This window comes from Phalaenopsis equestris, unplaced genomic scaffold (assembly GCF_001263595.1).
Source record: "Phalaenopsis equestris unplaced genomic scaffold, ASM126359v1 Scaffold000904, whole genome shotgun sequence".
NCBI lineage: Eukaryota > Viridiplantae > Streptophyta > Magnoliopsida > Asparagales > Orchidaceae > Phalaenopsis > Phalaenopsis equestris.
The window spans coordinates 154314-178428 of record NW_018165343.1 but is presented as its reverse complement, the minus strand read 5'-3'; the positions used below and the strand labels follow the sequence as shown (position 1 = coordinate 178428).

The 24115-nt window shown below is 36.5% G+C and overlaps 1 protein-coding gene and 1 long non-coding RNA gene across 5 annotated transcripts; one reads left to right on the top strand and one right to left on the bottom strand.

The window, feature by feature from the left end:
• Positions 1–415: 415 nt before the first annotated feature.
• Positions 416–17256, top strand: LOC110032273. 2 transcript variants are annotated; one of them, XM_020735847.1, is made up of 3 exons: positions 416–910; positions 1014–1238; positions 17074–17256. In XM_020735847.1, exons 1-2 carry the CDS (start codon positions 545–547, stop codon positions 1224–1226), a joined length of 579 nt encoding a protein of 192 aa, XP_020591506.1. In that variant the 5' UTR covers positions 416–544; the 3' UTR covers positions 1227–1238; positions 17074–17256. The 2 variants fall into 2 exon arrangements, with proteins under 2 accessions (XP_020591506.1, XP_020591505.1); XM_020735846.1 differs by lacking the exon at positions 17074–17256 and adding an exon at positions 1327–1557.
• Positions 12673–22787, bottom strand: LOC110032274. Of its 3 annotated transcripts, none has more exons than XR_002294840.1 (5): positions 21790–22787; positions 14245–14720; positions 13924–14165; positions 13742–13846; positions 12673–13664 (listed from the first exon to the last, which is right to left on the bottom strand). It is a non-coding gene; the product is annotated as an uncharacterized LOC110032274 (long non-coding RNA). The 3 variants fall into 3 exon arrangements; XR_002294841.1 differs by having other exon boundaries at positions 12673–13659; XR_002294842.1 differs by having other exon boundaries at positions 12673–13613.
• Between the last annotated feature and the right edge of the window lie 1328 nt (positions 22788–24115).

Genomic DNA, 24115 nt, shown 5'->3' with positions numbered 1-24115 from the left:
TGGTGTTTGACAGTGCCTTAACACCTAGTCTGCAGCTCCTAAGCGTCGCTTTGTCAGTTTGTTGGGAGAACTCTGGTGCCTAGGTTCCCAAAACTTAGTTCCAAGGTTCTATGGAGCTACTCCTTGGCATCCACTCTAGAAACCCCCAAGTTATACTTATCAAAACATATCTTCACATCTATTTGTATTGCCCTGTATCTTGTTCTTGCAAAAAACTTTTATTAGATTTATAGGATTTACTAAATCTATTATCAGATAATTTTCCTGGCGAATTTAATAAGTTCTAATTCGTTAAATCTTAATAATTTAAATCTAATTTATTGAGAGACAGCTCCTACGCATATAAAAAAGTCAAATAAATTTTGTTTTGAAAGCAGGAAAATTGAAAAAAAAAAAAAAAAACAATTTCTGAAGGACGCCAAAGGTAAAGTTAGAATTTCAAATAGCTGAGAGGGAACTCTTGAAGGAGCTCTTAAAAGGCTTTTGACCTGCATTACGGCGTTGTGGCGTTGTCGCGTTGTCGAGCTTCGAGGACTGACCGGTAATGGAGATCAACGGTGGTAAAGAGATAGAAGAATTAAAGCCCGCCGGCGATTCAGCTACGATACCAGACCCTAACCCTAATCCTGAACTCAGGCGACGAATGGTTAGGACGAAGGTCCCGGAGGTGGACATCCAGCTCTTTAACCGCGGCAAAGGTCCGATCGCCACCTTCCGTTCGAGCCTCGGCGGATGGGATCAGGATCACCTCGAGGTTCAGGACATCCTCGACAAATACGGGTTTAAAACCCTCTACTCTTTCAATCCCTCCACTGGCCTTGGTGTTCCCATCCGGTTCAACCCTAAGAACGGCCGATCCATCCTCTCATACACCGACGGATCCCTAGTTCTCCTCGACGGCGAGCCTAAGGTCATCAATTCTGTTCTTCTGTGTGTGTGAGTGTGTGTGTAATGCTTTTGGCGGATTGAATTGAAATTTTGATCCGACGTTTTCCTATCTTTTTCCACTAAAGGATCCACTGGTTAAACCTATAACGAAGTTCCTGGTTGTTGTCGTGTTGATTTCCATTGTGATCTCAGTCTTGGTGAAGGACCCTCCAGATTGGCTGAAGAATTCGAAGTTCTCATCGGGGATGTTTCCTCCATGGGTTCTAGTTGGTGCTGTTGTGGTTTTCTTTCGCTTGAGAAAGAGAACCATGGTATTGTTGAAGAAATATGTGTCGTGAAGATTTCAAGAGGTATAAGATTTCGAAAACCACTTGAATTGTTTCTTGTTTACTGTTTTATTTTATTTTTTTTATGATTGAATTTCATTTAATTTTACAGCCTTTCAGGTTGGAGTCTGGTTTGTTGAGAATGATAATGTGCCTTCGAATTTCACTTAATTGAATAAGAGTCAAAAGGTTGAGTATTTATGCTTTAGAGTAGTATATTCATGCAAGTGATTGAATGTTTAATTCTTACTGTTGCTTTAGAATTTTTGTTTCTTGAAGCACAATGTGGTGGAAGAAATTGTGAAAATGATTAACATTGAAGCTTGCCAGTATATGATCACGGGTCATGACTGATAACATCATACCTCAAAACAGCCTTTGTCAGACAGCAGAAGCACCTCCTCATCACAAATCATAAATCAAAAATTGTAGATCGATAACTTCCAAGTCTAATCCTAACCATCAAATGAAATTGCAATATACACCACTAGGCTATCTGAGATTAAGAAAAGGCTGCAACAATACTTGATATAATATGAAAACTATTGCAAAATTTCCTTAGCCTGCTCTTCATTTCTGCTATTTAGTTCACGGCTTTATCCTTATGGGGATCTTAGCAGCATACTTCCCTATGACAGCACCAATCCTCACTCTTTTAGATTTCGTAGTAGTCTAATCTTCTGCAAAAGGCTTTCAACCTTGTTCTTCCTTTCTCAGCCCATCTGTCTCCGCGCGCCACCTTACCTTAGTAACCTATCCTCAAACGATGCTACATCTTCACCAATAGTAAGGGAACCTTCATTCACTTAAATTCTTGATGATGAACATCAAACAGATTGTCAGTATCCAGCTCACCTCAAAGAATCATCCCCTATGGAAAGCTCATCTACTAAAAATCTTTGGTGCAAATGGCTTCATTGGATGCATCGTTGGATCAACTTATGTTCATCAAAACAGTTCATTGATGAAGATGGCTCAATCCACTTGAACCCAAAGTACAGGACATGTATGCTTATAAATCAAAATCTGCCAACAACACACTACATCATCATATCTACTCATCTCTTCACCCTTATGTTACTCTAGAATCCAACATTCAAATATGAACTACAAATAGAGTAACAATCATAATCTACCAACCACTCTATGTTATCCAATTAAAAAGTATGGGCCTAATATCTCTTAACCATCAAAACTAAGGTTGAATCCATAGTGTTTGTGAATTCTCTACTTGATCTTGATGATATCATCTCTTATGTACTAATGATCTTCACCCTACTTATCAATCCCACAAGATATCCATTTGAACTACATTGCAACCTATTATCCTAGATGATCTTTGCTTCCTCTTATGTAGTGGAGTTTTAAAACAAAAGCTACAAGGGAGCTTGTCACTTTGTAAACTAGCGATTGACTCACTACACTTGTTGCGACCAAGGGTCATAAATGAGGTTGTTACAATCCATTCTCAAGCTATGGTAGACTATGCCCCATCTCATTCCATACCTAGCCTCTTTTCCTCACGCCATATCCTCTTCACTTTTTATGCATCAAATATATTATAGTAAAATAAGTCACACCACATCCTAATGCTAGTATCATCTATATTTATCCTATAATGGTCAACCTTTACTCCTCCCTGTTTTTACTGGACCCCCATCCCTACAATCCACTCAGCAATCCATGTCAGAACGGTACCTTTAGTTCATCCTACATCTCGATTCCTTATTCAATGCCTAACTAATAACTCCCATTGAAATGCTTCTCCTATGTCATATTATCCATGTGCCAAAATTGTTCTCCAAACTCTCTTTTCAATGCCTAATTAAAGACAATTATTACTCCATTTTTTTCGAAACAAATGGCTATATATAAAAGAACTCAAAGACTCAACACACCATCATTCAGGGATCTTGTCATAAAAAACTATACATTGCACCACGCTTCACTATTGCAATAGTCCTTAACCATTCTTATTTTAATGTCCGCCAATCAATTCCAAATATATGTAATAAACGGTTTATCCACACTCATCTACCTATTTTTCTTAGCAAAAGTTTATACCCACAAAACGTCTTCCTTAGGCTCCTCTTTTATATACTTCATGCAAATTATCTAAGAGTCGCCGACTCCTTTGTCAAAAGCTTATGTTCTCAAGCTACTATTTGACTTTTGTTGTCCTTAACACCCTCCTTACATAGATATAAAGATTATATTTTTTTCATTGATGACTACTCATGTTATTGTCGGGTGTTCTATGTGCATATTAAATAACATAATGATATTTATTTGATTTCACGCGACAACTTATGCCTGAGTTCAATCAAAATTCTCCAAATTGATGGTGGCAACAAATATCATGTCTTCCATCTTAAAAATGGCAACAAATATAATGTTTTCCATCTTAAATATCTCCCCCCCCCTCCCAAAAAAAAAAAAAAAAAAAAAAAAAACACATGTCTCTCTCTCTCACAAAATGGCGCTGCAAGTGCATGCATCAAAACTATTTAATCTCTCTTAATTATTGCTGCTGTTCCCCACTTTTTTGGGTTGATGCTATTTTCACCACAACATAATCCATCAATGAGCTACCTTCCCTCACCACAAATCATAAACTCTATACTAATTACTCCATACAAAATCATAGATTTCGGTGTTTTCCCTTGGCTGCAACCACATTTTATTGACAAGATCTCACCATGTTTGTCTCTTATACATTCATCGATTATATTCCTCTACAGAAACGATACAAACATTTTCACCCCACCATTGACACGGCCTTCATCTCTCACCATTTTTTTTAATAAAACTGTCTTCCCTTGTTGTGAACCCACTTAGTGGCATAAAGAATTGTTGTTGTTGTTGTTAAAGGTGTCTACCCCTTTCAAACTACTTCCTCTAAACCACAATAAACCATCACATCTTTATACTCTCACCTCTAACTTGCGTGCCTATTTTCATAATTCCTACCTTTAGCATCACTTCTCACTAAATCCACAAACATGAAAATTCCTACATTCAATTCATCAAGATACCATAAATTTCTCCAAATCACGCCACCACACCCTCCCCCACAAACTCCTTTTCATTCATCAACTCAGTCTCCAAAACATGCTAGCTCATCCTTCCCTATTCATCCCATGATCACTAGACCCAAAATAGAGCATCTCTTGTCTAAACACATCCTGAGTCAAATCCCACACCACCACCATGGTAGATCTTATATGCTAATCTTTGGCAGTTTAAGATCACAAATGTTAATTGGCCATGTTCTCAGAATTTCACACTCTACTCAAATAAGGAAGTTGGGTTTGTTCCTTAATTAAATCGATATGGCCTAAGATGCAAATTGGTATTTTGGATCAAATATTGCTTTGATGGCTTCATTGCTCATTATAAAACATAATTGATAGTGCAAAGCTACAAACAAAAATATGGAATGGACTATATCAGTTTGAAGTTTGGTCATCAGAATGCAAACCATTTTTGTAAATTTGTATGGCGGATTTACCTAAAAGGATGTTAAAAGGGAGGAGCTTGGCAAGTTGGGCTGAGCACCAACTCATTGAATCAAATTTATATGGATTCATCAATCAAATTTGTTGAGGATGGCTCGCTGGCTGAGCTCAAGGTAAATTGGCTCACCTAGTTAAGCTCAAGGTATCTATTTGTTAGTATTAAGGCTAACTCACACTCCAATGAAAACGAAGCATCTATTATGGCTCAAGGATGACATCTCCACTCAAACTAGACTCCAAATGCCTACTTGGTTAAATAGTTTTCCTACGATGAGATGCAATCTGATTTACTAATGAAACTAGAAACTACAATTGTTAATCGATTACCCAATCCGAGTCTATAGTAGGGCTACAAGCTTTCTGCATTTCTTTTCTTACCTTTTGTACGTATATTACTTATTCTATAGCCTTCCATGTAGCGCATAAGGCCCTAATAGATGCCTCTAAATAGGAGTTCCTTGGGAAAGCTAATGTTTTGTCTCTTTTACTCTCTTCCCTTTATACTTCATAATTATAGAATTCAAAGCTTGATTTTATTGTATTTATTTCCTCTACTTCATCTTATTTCTTGGTCTTTCTTTTCTTTGAATCAATAAGGTTTGTGCATAACTCACCATTAGCTTGAGATTTAATTTTTTTTTAGATGTGATGAAGGTAGGCTTTGACTAGAACTTGAATAGACATCTAAAGATTTGCTGAATGGTCTAAACTGAGGAACTCATCCTATAAAAAACTAGATAAATATAGATTACCAAAAGATTGTAAAGTTAGATAATTCATTGAGTTGAAAGATATATTCAAAAAAAAATTGAGAGGGAAACTTAGGATAATTATCTAGAACATTTGGGATCAAATCCTACGTGTGATGTTACATGTACGATTGTCAAATTTGACAAATTTGATGAGTAGGAGTCACTCGTGAATGTGCAGAACGTGTAACTTATACTCTCTACACAAGACTTATTATCCAGAGTCAATATAAGAAGTGTCCTCTGATGGTGATTTCAATTGACAAATGGTTTTTTCTAGATAAATTACTGAAATTAGATATCAACCCAGGTTTAAAATTCTAAGTGTTGAATCATACTATAGTTGGACTAACGAAACTGGCTATGTAGCCTAAGGAGTCGCTTAAGCTTGTAAGTTGAAGAAAAGTTACTGTGGTAGGTGGAGGTACTTTTATCATTCACACTACAACTAATCTAAGGACAATTTAATACTCTTCATGATAGTAAATACACAGGAAACATAATGATAATGACACACTGTCCGAGTGACTAAGACACTTCGACTTAACAAATCAAGTATGAGTTAACATTTGCTATGAGTGATGATTTTTCACATCAGTGCAAAGTAGAATCATCCTAGATATGTGATTTAATTACATATATATATTAAGTCATCCTATAGAGAAGTTATGCATTCACTTAAAATCCATTTTTTATAGAGTTAATACAACTTCTAACTAACTATCATACTTTCACTTATTTTTAAAGACTAACAATCATCATGCAGAAGAAAAAATTGAGTAAACAAGAAAATGTTAATTAGAAAAATACATTGCATTCTATTATGACATACAAATATAAGGAGTAAATGATACATTCAACTCAAAGATATATTACATTAGTAAGTTTCAAATTTAAGGCTGACTTACTTCTTCACCAAAGTCACAACTTATAACAACTCTAAAAAAGAAATATATTAGATCAATTAGTACTTTTGTAGGTAGGCACCTAGTGCTTAGTTGTTGGAAAAGAATGATGTTGTCTCTTGCCACGTATGCCCCAAGAGTTTTGTGAGGTGCTTCCCGAAGTTGCCACAGTAATAAAGTCACCTCTCCTTGACCCTAGATATAAAAATGTCAAAAATTGTCCTTATAGGATAACTATACTCGAACCTAACTCAAGAAGCCTTGGTTCAGGTTGATCCCATTAATCTTTGCGTCAGATTTGGGTTCTATAGTTACGATTTATTTAATTTTTTTAGGTTGATTCAAATTCCAATCAGTACCTAACCTAACTTATTAAGTTGTATCTGCCTGGATGTCTATCTAGTGGCAAGTCTGTATCATTTGATACATTAGTTTTAGGGGTTTATGCAACTATCTTAGTATCTCATCTCATTTAAAACAATGGAACATAATATTAAAGCAATTTCACAAAGGTAATTTGCATACTTCTTTTTTTATTCAACTCATCATCATGGGCTTAACGATGAATTATTTCTTTGAGAAGAAAGTTACATTTGTCGACCATTTAACGAAACTTATAATGTCTCCACTTTTTTTCGGCTAGCAACCTTCACTATGTTTTAGAAGGCCCAGTGACAACCTTTGTCGTCTTTCTGCTTTAAAAAATAGTTGGCTTCCTGCGCTTTATCTTCATTGCTACGACATCTTTGTCAGTGGCATCTCCTGCCATTCATGCTTCACAAGTTGCAAAACTTAGATGATGATGGAAAAAGGAGAAATTCATGTTGTGAAACTCTCTCAACATGGATGGTTGGAAAATTTTTTGAAGTGCAACACATGCTAACCAGGTCTCAATGACAAAGAGTCAAAATCCATGAACATGGATCGACATTAACTTTTTTAAAATTCTACTACCTTTTTTTTAAAGTAAAATTCCAATGAGTGCAAGTCTTTGTAGGTTGCTTGTAAAGCTTAGCCAACACTGGCATTTAGACTCACATATAATAATAAGGTACAAATCCCATTAAAAAATAATATGTTATTCACATTTTTTTTTCTTAGTAGTTGTCTCTAAAAATACAAGAAAATAATAGAATTAAACGTATACTTGTGGGTCAAAGTCACCTAAAAAAATGACAAGTGGGACGAGCTCAACAATTTTGGCTCAACATAACTTCTTGAGGTAGATCTTGTATGGACTTGTTGGTAAGTTTGATTTGGAGAACTCAATCTAGACATAATCGCCCAATAAGGCTTAAGATGTTTACCCATTAATAGTAAGGTGGACTTGCACACCTATCAAAAAGAAGCATCTGTTAAGGATCGAGGATGACACCATCTTCGCTTGTACTAGTCTCTATAAACCGACTATGTTACATTGGTCGTTTATAACTAAATATGCAATTTGCTCTGCTCAGGGACCAGGGACTTCTCTATTAAGTTGGCTAATCAGTCTGAGTCTATACCAAAGAAACTAATTTTTTATATTTTTTTTATACTTTTTGTAAATGAATTACTAATTCTGTGGCCTTCCATGTAGCTCTTAAGAGCCAAAATCTTTCCATATAATAGAGATCATATGAAGAGCCAAGGGTTCAATCTCTTTTTCTTTCCCCAAATCCCACACCCCCCCTCCTTACTTTGTTGTTGTGGAATCCTAAGCTTGATTTTCATGGATATGCTTTCTTTGCCTCATCTTTTATTCCTCAATTCCTTTGAATTAATAAGATTTTGTCGTAACCCCTGAACAAATTGTGATTCAATAATTCCCACCCTTTTCACAGGTGCGCTAATGCACAACTGCCTAATCAATCAAATAAATATTTCCAAAGCTACTTTTTCATGACAATTTAAAGAATAAATTATACATCATTCAACCCCAAGGATTCAAAGATTTCTAGTACTCAAACTTTGTTAGCTTCTCAAGAAAGATCTCTATGGCTTTAAGCAAGACTTGTTCTAGTGCCTTGCCACTTATTTAGGTCATTTACAATAACTTGGTTTCAAAACATTATCTGTTGTTTCTACAAATCCTTCCGCTTATACTTTTTATCTATATTGATCATATTTTATTCACCAGAAACTATTCAACGACTACCTTAGGTCTTCTCCAAAACCTTCGCAGATGCTTTCACATGCACAATCTTTGTGATATTTCAAGCTTCTTTCATGCCAATCCTACCTCTTATAGAATTCATTTTTTTATTTTTATTTTTTATGTTTTTATTTTAAGTATTCCTCTCATGCAATTCACTCAAGTCATTACTAATAAACTCTAAACTTCCTATAAAAATCTAACATAAGTATTTCCAAATCAATTCTAAGCCCTTTACTACCAAGGTCCTGCTCTGGTCAACTTAGCAAAATCTCATGACATAGCCACCTAATCACCTCTCTTATGTCTCACCATCACATTCTCCAAGATATTTAATGTCAACTGCTTGTGTCAAGGCACTCAAAATTCATTTCCAATCTCTAAAACTCTTTTTCGTATACCTCAAAAGCACTTCTTGTTATGGCATTCCCATTTACATGGACATCTTCATCTCGCGATCTACTTGAACCTGGACTGGGATGCTGATCACCAAAACCAAAATATGACAAAAGCCACTGTGCATTCGATAGGTCAACTTTCATCCCTTTGTGTCTTAAGAAATAGAACATCATAGCATGCTCATCCATGGATGCTGGGTATCTTGCACTCGCCACAACTCTTATTTTCATTATCTTACTTCTTCCCCTACTAAAAAAATTATAAGTTCCTTCAACCTCCCTAATACCACTCTATTGAGATAATACCTTTGCACTAGTTTTTAATAAGAATTCAATATTTTATGCATTCGCCAAAAACATCAAAGTAGATTATCATTTCATCTACAATTGCATTTAAGACACAAGAGATCTCTATTTCACATGTCATTACTTAGAACTAGTTTGCGTACATCTTCACCAAAGCTCATTCAATCGCATGGTTTACTCAATTGCTAGACAAATTGCTACTATCATTAAGATCATCAATTCGAGGGGCACTTATAACACCACACTTTAGACCCTCCTTTATAAGACCATACAATCACCTCTTGCATCAGATTTACACCCATGAATACTGAGTTCACCAAAGACCAAGTTGACTAAGTGCTAAATTTGCTAGGTTTCGAGCTAGCCAGTGTCAAGTTGACCAGTTGTTGAGTGTCAAATGCCATGTTTCAAGTGCCAAACACTAGATACCTAGTTACGAGTGTCGAGTTTAATTGCCTAGTACCAAGTGTTGAGTTTCAATTGGGGCATAACTAGGGGTGTGCATTATTTGGTTATAACCAAAAAACCAAGCAAACTAAATTTTTTTTTGGATGATTTGGTTTCGTTTTATTAGTGAAATATTTGAATTTTGGTTTTTTAGATTGTTTTGAGAATCATAATTTTATATAAAATAAAAATAACTGATTAAAAACTAGTAAATTAAAGCTCTTTTTGCAATTCACATTTTTTATATTATTTGTCTTCTCCATTCGAATTATCATGAAAATAACAAATTACATTTCTAATTATATATTTATAATCATGTTTATTGCTTATCAACTATATAATAAATAAATGTATAATAAATATGACATGCACAAACATATTCTAACTATATGATACTTTTGTTTAAAATCGAATCGATATGAGTGAACCAAATTCTTGTTTGGTTTCATTTAGTTCTACATTTTGTTTGTTCATTTTAATCCATATTTTTAGACATTTAAAACCAAATGGTTTCACAAAACTGCCCTCCAAATCGTCCAAACTAAGCAAATGTACACCCATAACCATCACTAACAACTATGTTGGCTATATGGCAATTCACAATTCGATATTCAACTTGGTATTCCACGAGCTATAGAAGGCGGCATGTGCTAGCTCCCATGTATTTCTACTTACTTTTATGTACTTTTTATTATTAAATTCTATTTAATTATATGAAATAGTAAAAGATACCCCAAAATCTTTAAATAGGGGTCAAAGAGTTTATAAAAGGGAGAGAGCAAATATTATATTCTAAGATATCTAATGCATTTTTTCTTCTCTACCTTAAATCTCTTCCCATGCAGTTCTTTTTTTTCTCCATGCTAGTAAAATTTAGCCTTGGTGTATGCTTTTTGCTGATGATATCCTTCTCGTGGATAAGACGAGAGAAAAAGTCCAGGAAAAACATGAATTATTGAGGTCTACATTAGAGTCTAAAGGCCTTCATTTAAGTAGAACTAAAACTGAATACATGGAATATAATTTTAGTAGTAGTAGCTCTAGGGACAAAAATGTGACTTTTGGTGATCAAATTATTAAAAGGTGTGAATGATTTAGATATTGGTTCTGTTGTTCAAAGCGATGGTGATATAGATGGAGATGTTAATTGTATAATTCAAGTTGGTTGGTTGAAGTGGAGGAATGCTTCGGTCCTTTTGCGTGATAGAAAAGTACCGCTTAGACTGAAAGGAAAATTTTATAAGACGGTGGTGAGACCTGCAATGCTTTATGGTGCTGAATGTTGGCCTTTAAAAGATAAGCATAATAATAAGTTAAGTGTTGCCTAGATGAGAATGATTAGGTGGATGAGTGGCTTTACACTTAGAGACAAAATGCGAAATGAATATATACGTGATAAGGCTGGTGTAGCTCCTGTGACGAACAAAATTAGAGAAAGCCGTCTTAGATGGTTTGGTCACATTAAACGTCGATCATCTGATGATCGGATTAGGAGAGTAGATGTTTTAGATTCGACTTAAGTTAAGAAAGACATAAGTAAACCTAGGATGATTGGGCTTATTGTATAAAAAATGATCTTAATTTACTAGAACTAAATGAAAATGTGTCACTAAATAGGACGCAATGGAGAAAAAGGATTCATGTAGCCAACCCCAAGTTGTGGGATTAAGGCTTTGCTGTTGTTGTTGTTGCTAGTAAAATTTGGACAAAATTTATGGACATATCAAGTTCCACTGCCTTGAAATTTATGGTGAGCATGGATTTGTCACATACTAGATAGAGAGCATTTCGAGATGTTGACCATAGTGACAGAGAGATCAGTAACATGGAAAATACAATCTTATTGAAGCAGTTAGCATACTTCAAAAGCATGATGACTAGGATGATCAAGGAGGCCATAGTGCAAATCTCAAGAATGTTTTCTCAACTAGTTGTCGATTAATAAGTGTTGAGCTTCAACTCAGACATAACTAACAATTAGGCCGACAACATACCAACTCACAATTCGACATTTAGCTTGACATGTCGGATAGGTACATGAGACACCAAAGCCCTCTTATAATGTACTTTTGTTTAGTTTTATTTATTTTTTATTATTAAATTCTAGTTAATTGTGTACAAAGGCCAATGAGACCCTAAGATTTATAAATATAGTTTAGAAAGCTAAGAAAAAGGAAAGAGCAAATGGAATCTTCTATGATTCCTAATGGATTTTTTTTTTCTTTGCCTTCAATGTCTTCCAATGTCTTTCTTTGTTCTAATGCAAGTAAGATTTAAGCATAATCCTTGAATAAACTCGGATGTAACATCCTGAAAGGCACGGTGAGTGTGATCATGTGAGAAAATACATGGAAAAACACTTCAAGATGTTAACTAGCGACACAAAGACTAGCAAATATGAATGATACAAGCGAATTTATATCGAAGGAGTGGTCAAACTTCGACAGCAAGATGGCAAGGATGATCAAGGAGGCAATAGAGCACATCCATAGAGTGTTCCCTCGTGTAGACCTATCAATTGTGACCTTTGATTTTGTACGAAGGAGGAGACAACAAGAAGCCCCGTGAGCGCTACTATCAACCCCTATAGATGAAGTTGACGACAAAACCTGCTTTCCTGATAGCGATGCCTCTACATCCTCTTGCAGGGAAGAAAGGAGAGGTGAATTAAGAGGAGACCACAATTGGAAAAAAGCTCTCCAATGAAGTTGTGGATTTAAAGAGGCTAGAAAAGTTCAAGATTTCATCTTTGGATTCGTATCGGGTGAGAATTGATCCATTAAAACATATGGCTTTCTTTGAAGCCATTTTATCCTCGTACGACATTAACGATGTGTGCTAACTTTTAATTTATTTTTTTATCACTACAGGAAATTGCCGGATTAGTGTCAGACATTTTTGACACTAATCAGGCATTTTTCCGATGCTATTCTAAATTAGCATCGGATTAATTGTGATGCTAAATTGGGTCTCGCTAATTCATTGTGCGCCGAAATTAACGTTAGTTTTATTTACGTAAGAATTAGCGTCTCCACATTCCTTCGTTGTGAATTTTCTTCGAAAATATGGTCGACGTTGTATTAGTGATGCAATAGCGTCGAACCCATCCGACACAAATTAGCGTCAACATTGGGCACGTCTGACGCTACTTATCGTCGACAATATCCTGATGTTGATTTGTGCTATCATCGAGGTAGCGTTGCCGAATATCGAGTAAATTATTGTAGCTATTAGCGTCAGAATAGTTCGACGCAATTCTGATGTAAACCTGCCAGAAAAAAAAAATACAACAGAAGGTACTACTTTTCATATGCCTGCACAGAACTAACACAAACATAATATGACATTTATTTATCATCAGAACTGATAAAAGAAATCACTACCACAACATCTAAATAATAATAACAAATTAAATATAAGATAGAAATATGAAATTGTTCCAAGTTCACAGTTAACAACTACATAAATTGAAAGTACAGTTAATCATAAATGAAAAAAACATATATTCAGCCCCTATGATGGAGGAACACCAACAAGAACGTAATAAAAATCCTCATCTTCCTCATCCTCCTCCTGACCCTCCTCATCCTCCTAACCCTCCTCATCCTCCTCGTGACCACCCTCATCCTCCTAAACAACACTCATATGTCGCTTGCTTCGACGATCAAAACTCTCCGTCAGACATGCTATACTATTTACAGCCATCTACTGACCTTCATGCCCCTGTCGTAGCTCTTCATTCATCATCATGACCCCCGCTTGACAAGCTCATTATACTGAGTCTGTAACGAGCTTGGGCCACCCACAGCTGCAAGAGAGCGCTCGAGCTCAAATGCTATTCCTTTTGCTCCTAGGCCATACACTGTCCTATCATTCTTTCACGTCGCCGACATTCACAACTTAAAATCGGACTGAGCAGTGGTAGACTAGCTACTACTGCTGCTGGAAGACGACGAGGTCTGGTTAGTCTCTTTCGGAGTTGTTCGTACTTCTCTTTTACAACAAAATTGAAATATTAATTGGCATATTAGTAGCCCCCTAAAAATAGAAAATTACATTCTTTAGCTTACATTGACATGCTGAGAGTGATCGATTGCCCGCTGTTGTGTGCTTGGGTGCCGATGCGTTAGGACATGCAACTCTACAGTTGATGGCTCTTGGTTAAGCTCCTTGACCTGTATATATGTTTAGATAAATATAAGTAACATAATTACATAACTTTGTAAACTAATGAAATTTGAGTTTTTCTTACCAGTTTTTGGTAGCGCTCTGTGTGTAGGATCGAACCTCCAATGTGGAGTGCGACCCCTATGGCTCCTTCGGTCATTCGGTCCTACTTGTTTGTCTATCTTTTCCCCTGGTATTCCGTGGAGGCCCATGCTCTTTTTAAATCAGCCCAGACGCTGTAATGAACATATCCTCGAGCCAATGTCTGCCACTAATCTAAAAAATCTGCCGGATCTGTTGTTTTTCTGACAATTAGTAAAATTACCTCTGTAAATTAAAAATTATGTAAGTTTGATTAGTATAAAAAATAGAAATTAGCATTTTATTTCAAATTAAAATATCATACCTCGAACTCCCTAAACCACATGTCCCGAGTTGCTATCGGGATCTATTTCCATGAGACAAATGACATATCACACCGACTCCGAATGATCTCCATGTTCCGCTTCAAGGGCGACTAGTAAGTGTAGAACTTGTAATTGAAATATTAGTTACAATAACAAGTGGAATGAAATTGAAATTAATGCACAGTAAAAAGGAATGTTGACTTATGAGTCACCCTCTACACAATTTAGACTGTGTCGGCAGAGTAAACCATATCAGGTGTAGGAGTCGGATGGCTTTGCTCATTAGATGAGGAATTTGGACGGAAAAATGGTGCAGGTGGGAGAGTTTGTGCCTCTGAGGGAGCTCGTATGGGAGGAGGGACAACAAGAGGGGTGTTCGAAGTGGTTGCAGTAGTGTCGTGCCTCTCAGCGCGAGAGACATTCTCTTTAACCTTCGATGTGTTCAATAGAGTCCCCTGAACGCGGGGTCTGCTATCTGCAATGAAAAGAAAAATTAGAATTAGTAAGTAGGATTAGTATGTAACATAAGACAGAAAACTAAAAGCAGAACGGTGTAGAATGTCAACATGAAATATGTCGTAACTACGCATAAAATTAAGAAAATCAAACAAGGCAACTATAGTGCAAGAAACGAAATTAAAAAAAAGATGCAGAAACTAATCATTGTAGATATACATTTCATTTTTTTTAGTATGTTTCATTCGATAAGCCAGATGTTGAACTTAAAATTTTTTCGTCAATCTTATCATTATTTTCATCCATATCTAGAGGGAATTCTTCATGAAGACTTGTGGTATCCTCAAGGGGAAACTCCTCATCGATTGAGCTAAGCTGAATACGAAAACTAGACATACTTCTTTGATCTTTTTGCTTATAAGAAAGTCATCCCCTTTGTTTAGGCTCTCAGTAAATAACCTGCAGATATCATTGTGATTTGTTTGTCTGAGTTAATTGGTATAGCATTCTGGATAATAACTTAGAAAATTTTTGATTAAATTTAATCTTACTGTAAGAATGATTGCACTACATTACAGTTCAGTAGAATATACAATTTAGCTGCTTAGAGCTCTTTATCGTTGAGGTAGCGCGTACCATGCCTACCCAATGGTTCACCTGATATCTGGAATACAGGTATTTATGCTTGCGAAGGCATCTCACTAATAGTGTCATGCGTATGTTGCCCTTAATCGAAGTAATAAAAGATAAATTGAGTGTTTCTTGTAATAGGCATGCATCGCATATTGATCCCTCATGACTTGCTTTATTCTTAGTAGTCTTTTAATTTTATTAAAAAATTTGCACGGTTGAGTCATTTTAGAAAAAATAAGATAGTAGTTTGCTCTAAAATTAAAGACATACCTCTCAATAGGATACATCCATTTATATTGCACTGAACCCCCAATATAGCCTCATAACACAGATGTATGAGCTGATATTCTATTGCGTCAAAAAAATCTGGATAAAATATTCGTTTGAACTTGCGTCCAAGGCTTCTTAGAGAATCAACATTCAAAGTGCCTGCGCACAATTTTCATCTAATTCTAATAACTTAAGATTGTTTTTTATACAATATGCCCAAGAAATCCTAGGTCTACCTCTGCCTTTGTTAACATAAGTTGAATCTAAGACATCTATTTCATTTCACATTTTGTCTCTAAGTGTAAAGCCACTCATCCACCTGATCATTCTCTTCTCGACAACACTTAACTTTTTTTTATGCTTCTCTTTTGAAGGCCAACATTCATCGCCATATAGCTTTGCAGGTCTCACCACCATCTTATAAAATTTTCCTTTCAGTCTAAGCGGTACTTTTTCTATCACGCAATAGGCACGAAGCACTCCTCCAATTCAATCAACCAATTTGAATTCTATTGATAACATCCCCATTAGTATCACCATCACTTTAAATAATAGACACGAGATATCTAAAACTTTCTCATCTTTTAATAATTTAATCACCTATAGTTATATTTCTGTCACTAGAACTACTACTACTAAAATTAGATTTCATGTATTTAGCTACTACTTCCAAAGTTAAAAGAGAGACAATAAATTAAATGTACACCTCTGAGGTAGACCACCGAGTTGACTAGATGATAAGTTTACCAAATATTTGAGTTTGCAAGCTGGCAAGTTGGCTAGTTGTCGAGCGAAACAATTGTCAAGTATTTAGTGCCAAGTTTTGAGTGCCAAATTTCGAGTGATGTGTATCAAATGTCGAGTTTCGAGTGCCAAGTTCCAAGTGATGGTTTCGAGTGCCAAGTTTTTAGCTCCAGCATAACGAACAACAAAGTTGGTAACATAACCACTCACAATTTGGCATTCAACTTGACTTCCGTACAACTATAGGATGTGACATGACCCTAGTACTACTGGAAACATAATGACACTATGCGCTTATATGTATTTTTATGTATTTTTTATTACTATTGAGCTACTTAATGCATTTGTCCGCTGCTTTTAATAATCTTTTCCCCCATGTTTTTCTTTTCTCAATGCTATTGCGTTGGGCATAATCCACAAACAAATATGGATTCAAGACTAGACTTCATCACAATCGTAGCTCAATAACTTCCCTCTCTAATCCTACCGTCAAGGTACCATTGCACTATACTAACACTAGGCTACCAAAAATTATAAAACCTGCTGTAGCTATAATTGATATGATACGGACAAGAATGAAAGCTATAATTGATATAAGAGCTTACTGCTGTTTTTTTTTTTTTGGGCAATATTAGCACCATACTTATCAAATACTACAGCTATATTCATGCTTGGCTCATAATCTTAGTTTGTATTAAAATGCTACGTCCCAATTATGTTTACAGATTAATAGATTCAGATGTTGCGTTGCTCGTTATTGCAGTACTGGGAGGAACACACGTTTCCTCATACCTCCTTTGATTTTTAGTGACTTCGTGATGAGAATTTGATCTCAGCTTTACTTTTTATTCAGCTGTTCAACAACTTCCATCAAAATAGATGAATGGATAAAAAAAATGAAAATGGAACTTATTTTCTTTTTTGATTTTTTGATTTTTTTGGGCTACCCCAAATGATGCATTTATGAAGTCTAGTCTTGATAAGTATGGTCAAGTAAAACAAACTAATTTCTAATAATTGATCTCTTTTTAACTAAGTGTAAATTTATGTTGTGATTCGAAACAGCAAGCCGTAAATCTCGGCTTTCTCCAACAATCTGCCAACAAGCTATTGATCTCTTACCTTTTGAGTAGAGGTTCGATTAGTGAAAATAAGCCCATTAAAAGGAATCACTTGATTATTTTTTAAAAATAATTTTTATTTAAATAACTACAATTGAGTTGTATGTATGCAAATCTCCCTTGTTTATTTCATAAATTTGCATAAAATAATGAGTTAATAGATGAGAGCTTGGTGGGCATAAAAAATTTTCGTTTTATGTTTTATTCCAATAAGTATAACAAAGGTTTTGTTTTTTTTTTTTTTAAGAGGAGTTTACTTAATGACATTGTGAAAGAATGATGTTAAATGTGGGAAGAAAAGAAAAATAAAAAAAATAATGTAAAATGTACCGAGCATTGACCACAAATGAGTGGTCAAAAGTTTGAATTGATGATTAAATAAGGGGCATTTACGTACCTACCACTGTGTCAGTCAACTTTTTGGAAATTTAAAAATATGAATATGAAAGTAATTTTGAAATTTTATTTAAATATAAGAGGTATATAGTTTAGGTTTTGAAAGTAACGTGTTTTAATTTTTGAAAAGAAATGAAACCAAATAGATCTCATTCGTCCAATAGCTTGCATAATCGTGCTTGATACCGCAAATATTACATTCCCCCGAAAGATGAGTGTATACCTCGGCAATAGACTCAATCCTACAAACTAAGAGATTTGTGACATCCATTTGGTCTGCGATCCTTTTATGTATGACTGACAAGTTCCCCTATCTAATACAAAGATTAAATAGGGTTTATTTTGCTTGGGTTTCAAGTTCCCTATAAAGGCAAACCTATATAGTTAATTACATCTCAAATGACGAGAGTCACTTGAGAAAACTCTTGATAATGATCAGTGATTCTAGTCTCCAAGAATTCAAGGTTTAAGTATTCACGGTAGGACGTGGAAAAACAAGTGGGAGTGGCTCAAGTAGGAACAATTACTTCAAGAGTCCAATGGAAGTAAAGTGTAGGGGGCGTCACAGATCTTGAGGAGGAACCTCAGTGACTTCCCAAACTATTCTACTGTACGACTATGTTTTAGATTTTAGTTTTAGAGAGGATGTTATTTGAATGTTTAATCCTGTCAATTTTATTATTTGAGACTTTCACTTGCATAATAACTGGTTATGCAAATAGTCCGCAGATATAAGAGTGTTTACGTCGCGCCACACGACAACTTCGGAACCTAAGAAGAGTTAGGACTTACGCTGCACAACATGGTTGTACAGAACCTAAAGAAGATGTGAGGATTTATGTTGCGCTGGGCGAGCTACCTCGAAGTCCTAAGGGTTGTTAATTAGACTAAGGAAAGAGATTGCTGAAAAAGATCCTCTTGCTGCTCTGTCTGTGTTCCTCGTCATGCTGCCCCCGAATTTAGCTCTGAACCTTCTGCCGTTGCGATAGCTCCAAGGTTTAAGTATTTGAGATTGGTGGTTTATGCTTCACAGTTTTGGTGTCAATATTTGTTTTTGTTTTGTTTTGTTTTTTGTTTCAGTTCTGGTTTTGCATGCAGAGTAAGCAAATTATAGGTAAATAAAAGGTACTTGAAAGGTAATATGTAGTAGAGTAAAATGCTGTAGTTAAACTGTAGAAGCGTACTTGGGCATCTGTTACTGTTGCGAGCATAGTATGATTTGCAGCAGATTTAAATAAACTTGCAAGAAAATTAAACAAGGCAAGAATATCTAGCACGAAATTCAGAAAAACGAGTCGTAGAAATCACAAGCAAACGAAACACTTAGCCACATATGAAAGACCAGGACTGGGTGTAAGACATTAGTAACTTCTCGATCTTGAACAAGAGTTACCAGCCGGACAATCCACAGAAGACAGTTCTTAACCTCAATCGAATGATTAGCCATGGACCTTTATAAATTTTCATAGAAAAATTCTTTGATTTTCATACAAAAGCTGTTGTTTACGTCTTTTTTTATGCAGAGTTCTTTTTAACATTCAAAAGAGATTTTTGTTTTATTTTTGTAAATATTTTGTAAAGTCGTGTAATCCACAGGCCACGAGCGTCGGGGGCAAGAGATTTTTGTTTTATTTTGTATATATGTTGTAAAGTCGTCTAATCGTGCTAGAACTACTGACAACTTAAGAGCGCGTCGGGGGCAACAATCCCACAAAAAATCGGCGAATAGTATCATTGATCCTTTCCTCTTTCTTATTGAAGATCCTTGAGGTAGGAGATACTATTCTAATAATTCCAGTTTATATCCCTCATTTAACACACATAAGCGATGTCATCATTGCCCTCGCCACCTAGACCCTGAACTTATCCTAGTTCGATGATCCATATGTGGCGTTAACAAATTTCCCTAATTGCCAAAAGGATTTGAGTGTAATATCCAAGCTCAAATCCCAGTGCATTGAGTTTCAATGTAGGTTAAGTCATTGCGAGAATTTTACTGTTGATTTAATTAAGTAAGCATGAACTACGCCTCGGTGCATCCTTATGTCTAGTGTCTTAATCAGTTTGTAAATCAATGCATCCTTATGCCTAGTGTCTTCATTAGTTTGTGAATTAGGGTCACGTGCCAAGTTTCATTATTTATTTGAAAATTAGGTGGATGAACGCTCACCTAGGGTGTGCTCCTAAAATCTAGGAAGCCTACACTGAAAAATAGGTGGATGGACTATCACCTAGGGTGTGCTCCTAAAATCTAGTCCTAAAATCTAGGAACTAGGAAGCCTATGCTGAGAATTAGGTGGATGGACTCTAACTTAGGGTATGCTCCTAAAATAAGCCTGTGCTGAGAATTAGGTGGATGGACTCTCACCTAGGGTGTGCTCCTAAAATCTAGGAAGCCTATACTTTAACTTGTGCTTAAAGTGATTTAAAGTGTTATACTCAGTGTTATACGCCGAATTAAGTGTTTTTCCAACGAATCCTCAAATTTCTAAGTGTCTTCCAAATAATTAAAACAGAAACTCCCACTTTTCGACTTAACCATTGGCCAAAGAAGCAAAAAAAAAAAAAAAAAAAAAAAAAAAGGGAGGGTTGACCCACATCCAACCCTAAAACCAACAAACCGAAAAGGGGGGAAGCAGAAAGTGAATCGATCATAAAAGCGCTTCAATTCTTTCAACGACTGTAATTAAATAGATTTTCGAGAAGAGTGCTTAAGTTTGTTCCAAGACGGTGTTTTGATTTGCCCAAAAGTCTTCCAATTTAGTAAGAAAAAAAAAGGTCTAAAAGTCACCAAATAAACTCAGAAAATTGTGAACCAAAAGCCATGAGATGAAATCAAGAAACATAATCCGTAAGCCGCTAGACGGACCCAAGAAGTGCATCCCATAAGCCACTAGACGGGCCTAAGAAGTGCAGCTTTGACGCTTCCTACGCCATCCCCTAGCAATTGACAACGCCAAACAACATCTTAGAGACTTCCTACAGCTTTCTACAATGATCGACAACTCCAAATAGCAACTTGGACACTTTCTACAGCTTCCTACAGCGATCGACAACTCCAAACAACAACTTAAACTCTTCCTACAGCTTCCTACATCGATCAACAACTCCAAACATCAATTCCAATCATTTTCTCAGCTCAATAAACCCTCCAAATCAGCACGTATTTGTGCTCAAAGAAAGCTGTTAGTCCCTTCCAAAATGACATTCGTTCAAGCTTTAAACAATGTGCAATTCCTCTTCAAATCAACAATAATATCGGGCCAAGATAAAAAAAAAGAACAAAAACAATGATCAAGTGAAGATTTGCCTGTATAGCCCACATATATCGGGCCAAGAAAGCATGTCAACAAAAATCAAATCAACAATAATAATGGACAATGGTAGTGCATTTTTATATGGTGTTCAAGATTTGGATGACATTGTATATAAATACGAGGGTTTAGGTGTTCGATATGTAAATGCATAATAAATGTGTGCTATGTATGTAAATGCCCCAACACTTTAACATATCAATGTGCATAAAACTGGTATCAATAACTAAAATGGAAAATAGAGATATAGGTTTCTTGTCTGTCAAAATAGTTAGGCAAATAATTGAAAATATCGAAGATTAATCGATTATAGATAATACACCAAAGAGTTAAGTTGAAATCATTACTCACGATATAATTCAACCCTAAATATTTGCCAAATGGTCGTTCCCCTCTGCACATAATTAGTTAATGGATTGACAAAATTTATCATCCATAATAAATCTAAGCAAGATAATCTAGAAATAATACCAAAATCATCCATAAAACTGCAGGAAACAACAACACAGACATCCTTGTTCCATCATTCTACCTCACATATTAACCTCATATTCTTCAAAAAGGTTCATGCGCATAAGGCTAAACTACCAGAGAAGTTCTCCTGAATTACCTGAAATCGGTTAAACAAAATGCCTGCTACGAACTAGCTCGTGGTCGGAATAACAATGGCTTTCTCACAGGTAGGAGAGTCGATGGAGGAGAAAAAGAAAAAGAAATGTATGTGAGCTTCAGTGCCGAGGAGAGTCGCAGCAGCAGGCAAGAGTTTCGGTGCTGATTGAGGAAGCGAGCGGAGTTTCTTCTGCGCAAAGATGAGGGAGGCGAGATAGGGTGATTGCGATAGAGGGAGCAGGCCAAGTGATCGAGGCGAGGCCTTCTGGGCAAGCGAGGAAGAGAGTCGAGCCGGGGAGGGAGAAGCAAGCTAGGCGAGGTTTCAGTGCGAGAGGAAGACACGAATCGAAAGAGAAGCGCGATGGAGGCGAGTGTTTCAGTGCAAGTTACAAAGGCTTTCGGTGTAGAGGGAAGTCGAGGGTTTCGAGCGAGCGATGATGGCGAATCGCGCGATTGTTTGGTTGTGTGAGGAAGAAAGTAGGCGAAGGCCTTCGGTGCGGGAAGCAACGAGTAGGTGTGAGGGGTTTTCTTCGACACAGGAGTTCCCGTGAGGGAGATAGAAGTCCGGAATCTGGTTGTGGGGAAGGGGAGGCCGAATGCTTGGAAGGAGCTAAGCGGGATCTTGTATTCAAGGAATTCCAAAAAGTCCGTTATGCGATAATGGGGGGGTAATTGATGAATTTCCATTGGGGGAGGAGTTTTATTTGGCCATTAATAGCTTTTAATTAATGCCAGACTAAATGATTTATTTTAAATTTTGAAATTTTGAAATTCAAAATTGTTTTGCGTGAATTCAACCCAAATTGAACCCGAGTTGAATCTGGGTTGAGCCCGGGCCCACACCCTGCTAATTAAAAAAATGTGTATCGATTTTTGTGTCTTTTGTGCGCGCGCGTAACACTAGCAATGTGGGTGTCCTTACCGGCTAAAATTAACATTCCGGACGAAACGACGCAGTCCGTTTCGTCATCCGGGGTCGTCCAGATAATTTTGACGACGATCGGGCCAAAAATTTGTCAACTTCGTGCGTGGTGTAGTGAGTGCGTTGCTGATTCACATAGGGTTCACCTAAGGTCGTCTGGTCCTATAGGAACTCATTTTCGGGCCTTCTACCTGTGTTGACCTCACTTTTGGTTGAGGTTTAGTTTTTCCTCTTTAGTAGCCTAAGGTCTAGCCATAAGACTTTCCTACTGACTATTCTTAGAAAACTAGACTTGGAACCCTCACCATTAGAAATTCTACACTCTTCTCTACTCAACTTGGAGTTCCACATATTGATCCTAACCTCTAGCACTTAGTAGGTGGGGTCACTATGGGGGAAACTCAAGATGAGTCACCCTTAGGACTGCCAGACCTTAGGGTTGACCATGGGTGTTGGTCTAGGGCTAAGGCACTCACTTGCAATCACTTGCACTCACAATCACTCAATACCCTAAACCCAGAACTTCTAGGCTTTGGTCCCTTGATACTTTTGGGAGACACCTATAGGTGGTTCCCTAAACCCATTAGCCCTGGGCTAGGGTTTGGCTATGACCACTACATAGAGGACCCAAAATAGGGTTTCCATTGGTCCATGGCTTATTGATGGTGGTTGGTACCTCAACTCTACCACGACACCCAACCTAGCCTTTTGCCCATAATTCCCTCAAATTACCTAGATACCTTTGGGACCCCAAATTTGGCCAAAATTTCCAAATCTAGCCAAAATACACTACTTGGTTCAAAAATCATTTCAAACACTTTGAAAACACCCAAACTACCCAAAATCCACAAATTGGCCAAATTACCAAAATACCCCTCCTTACCCCAAAATTCAAAAAATTCTAAAAAATCTAAAAAATTCCCAAAACCTTCTAAATAGTCCCAATTTCATTTTTCTCAACTATCACATGACCCAATTTGGCCAATTTGACCATCTTTCATCAAAACCCCCAAATGGCCATTTAAAGGCCCATATTTTCCCCAAATTACCTCAAATGTCTAGCCAATTGGTCTCAATTTACCCCAATTTCAATTCTAAACTCAAATTCACCTCTGATATGACCAGTCTAGACCAAATCCAAGCTCAATTTGTCCATCATTTGGACCCAATTTTGAGCTAAACCAAAAACCCAATTTTGGCCATTTGACTTGGTTCCACCAAATTGAACATATAGTCCACTCAATTGGCCACAATTTTTGTCGAAAATCCTTCATAACATTCCCATAAATCAAACTTGACCTTCAATTGGCCTTGGTGAAACCTCAATTTCTTTTGATTTCAACCTAAGTTCAAAAGCCCCAAATTTGCTCCCAATTGGCCATGTCTCAAAATCTCACCAAATTAA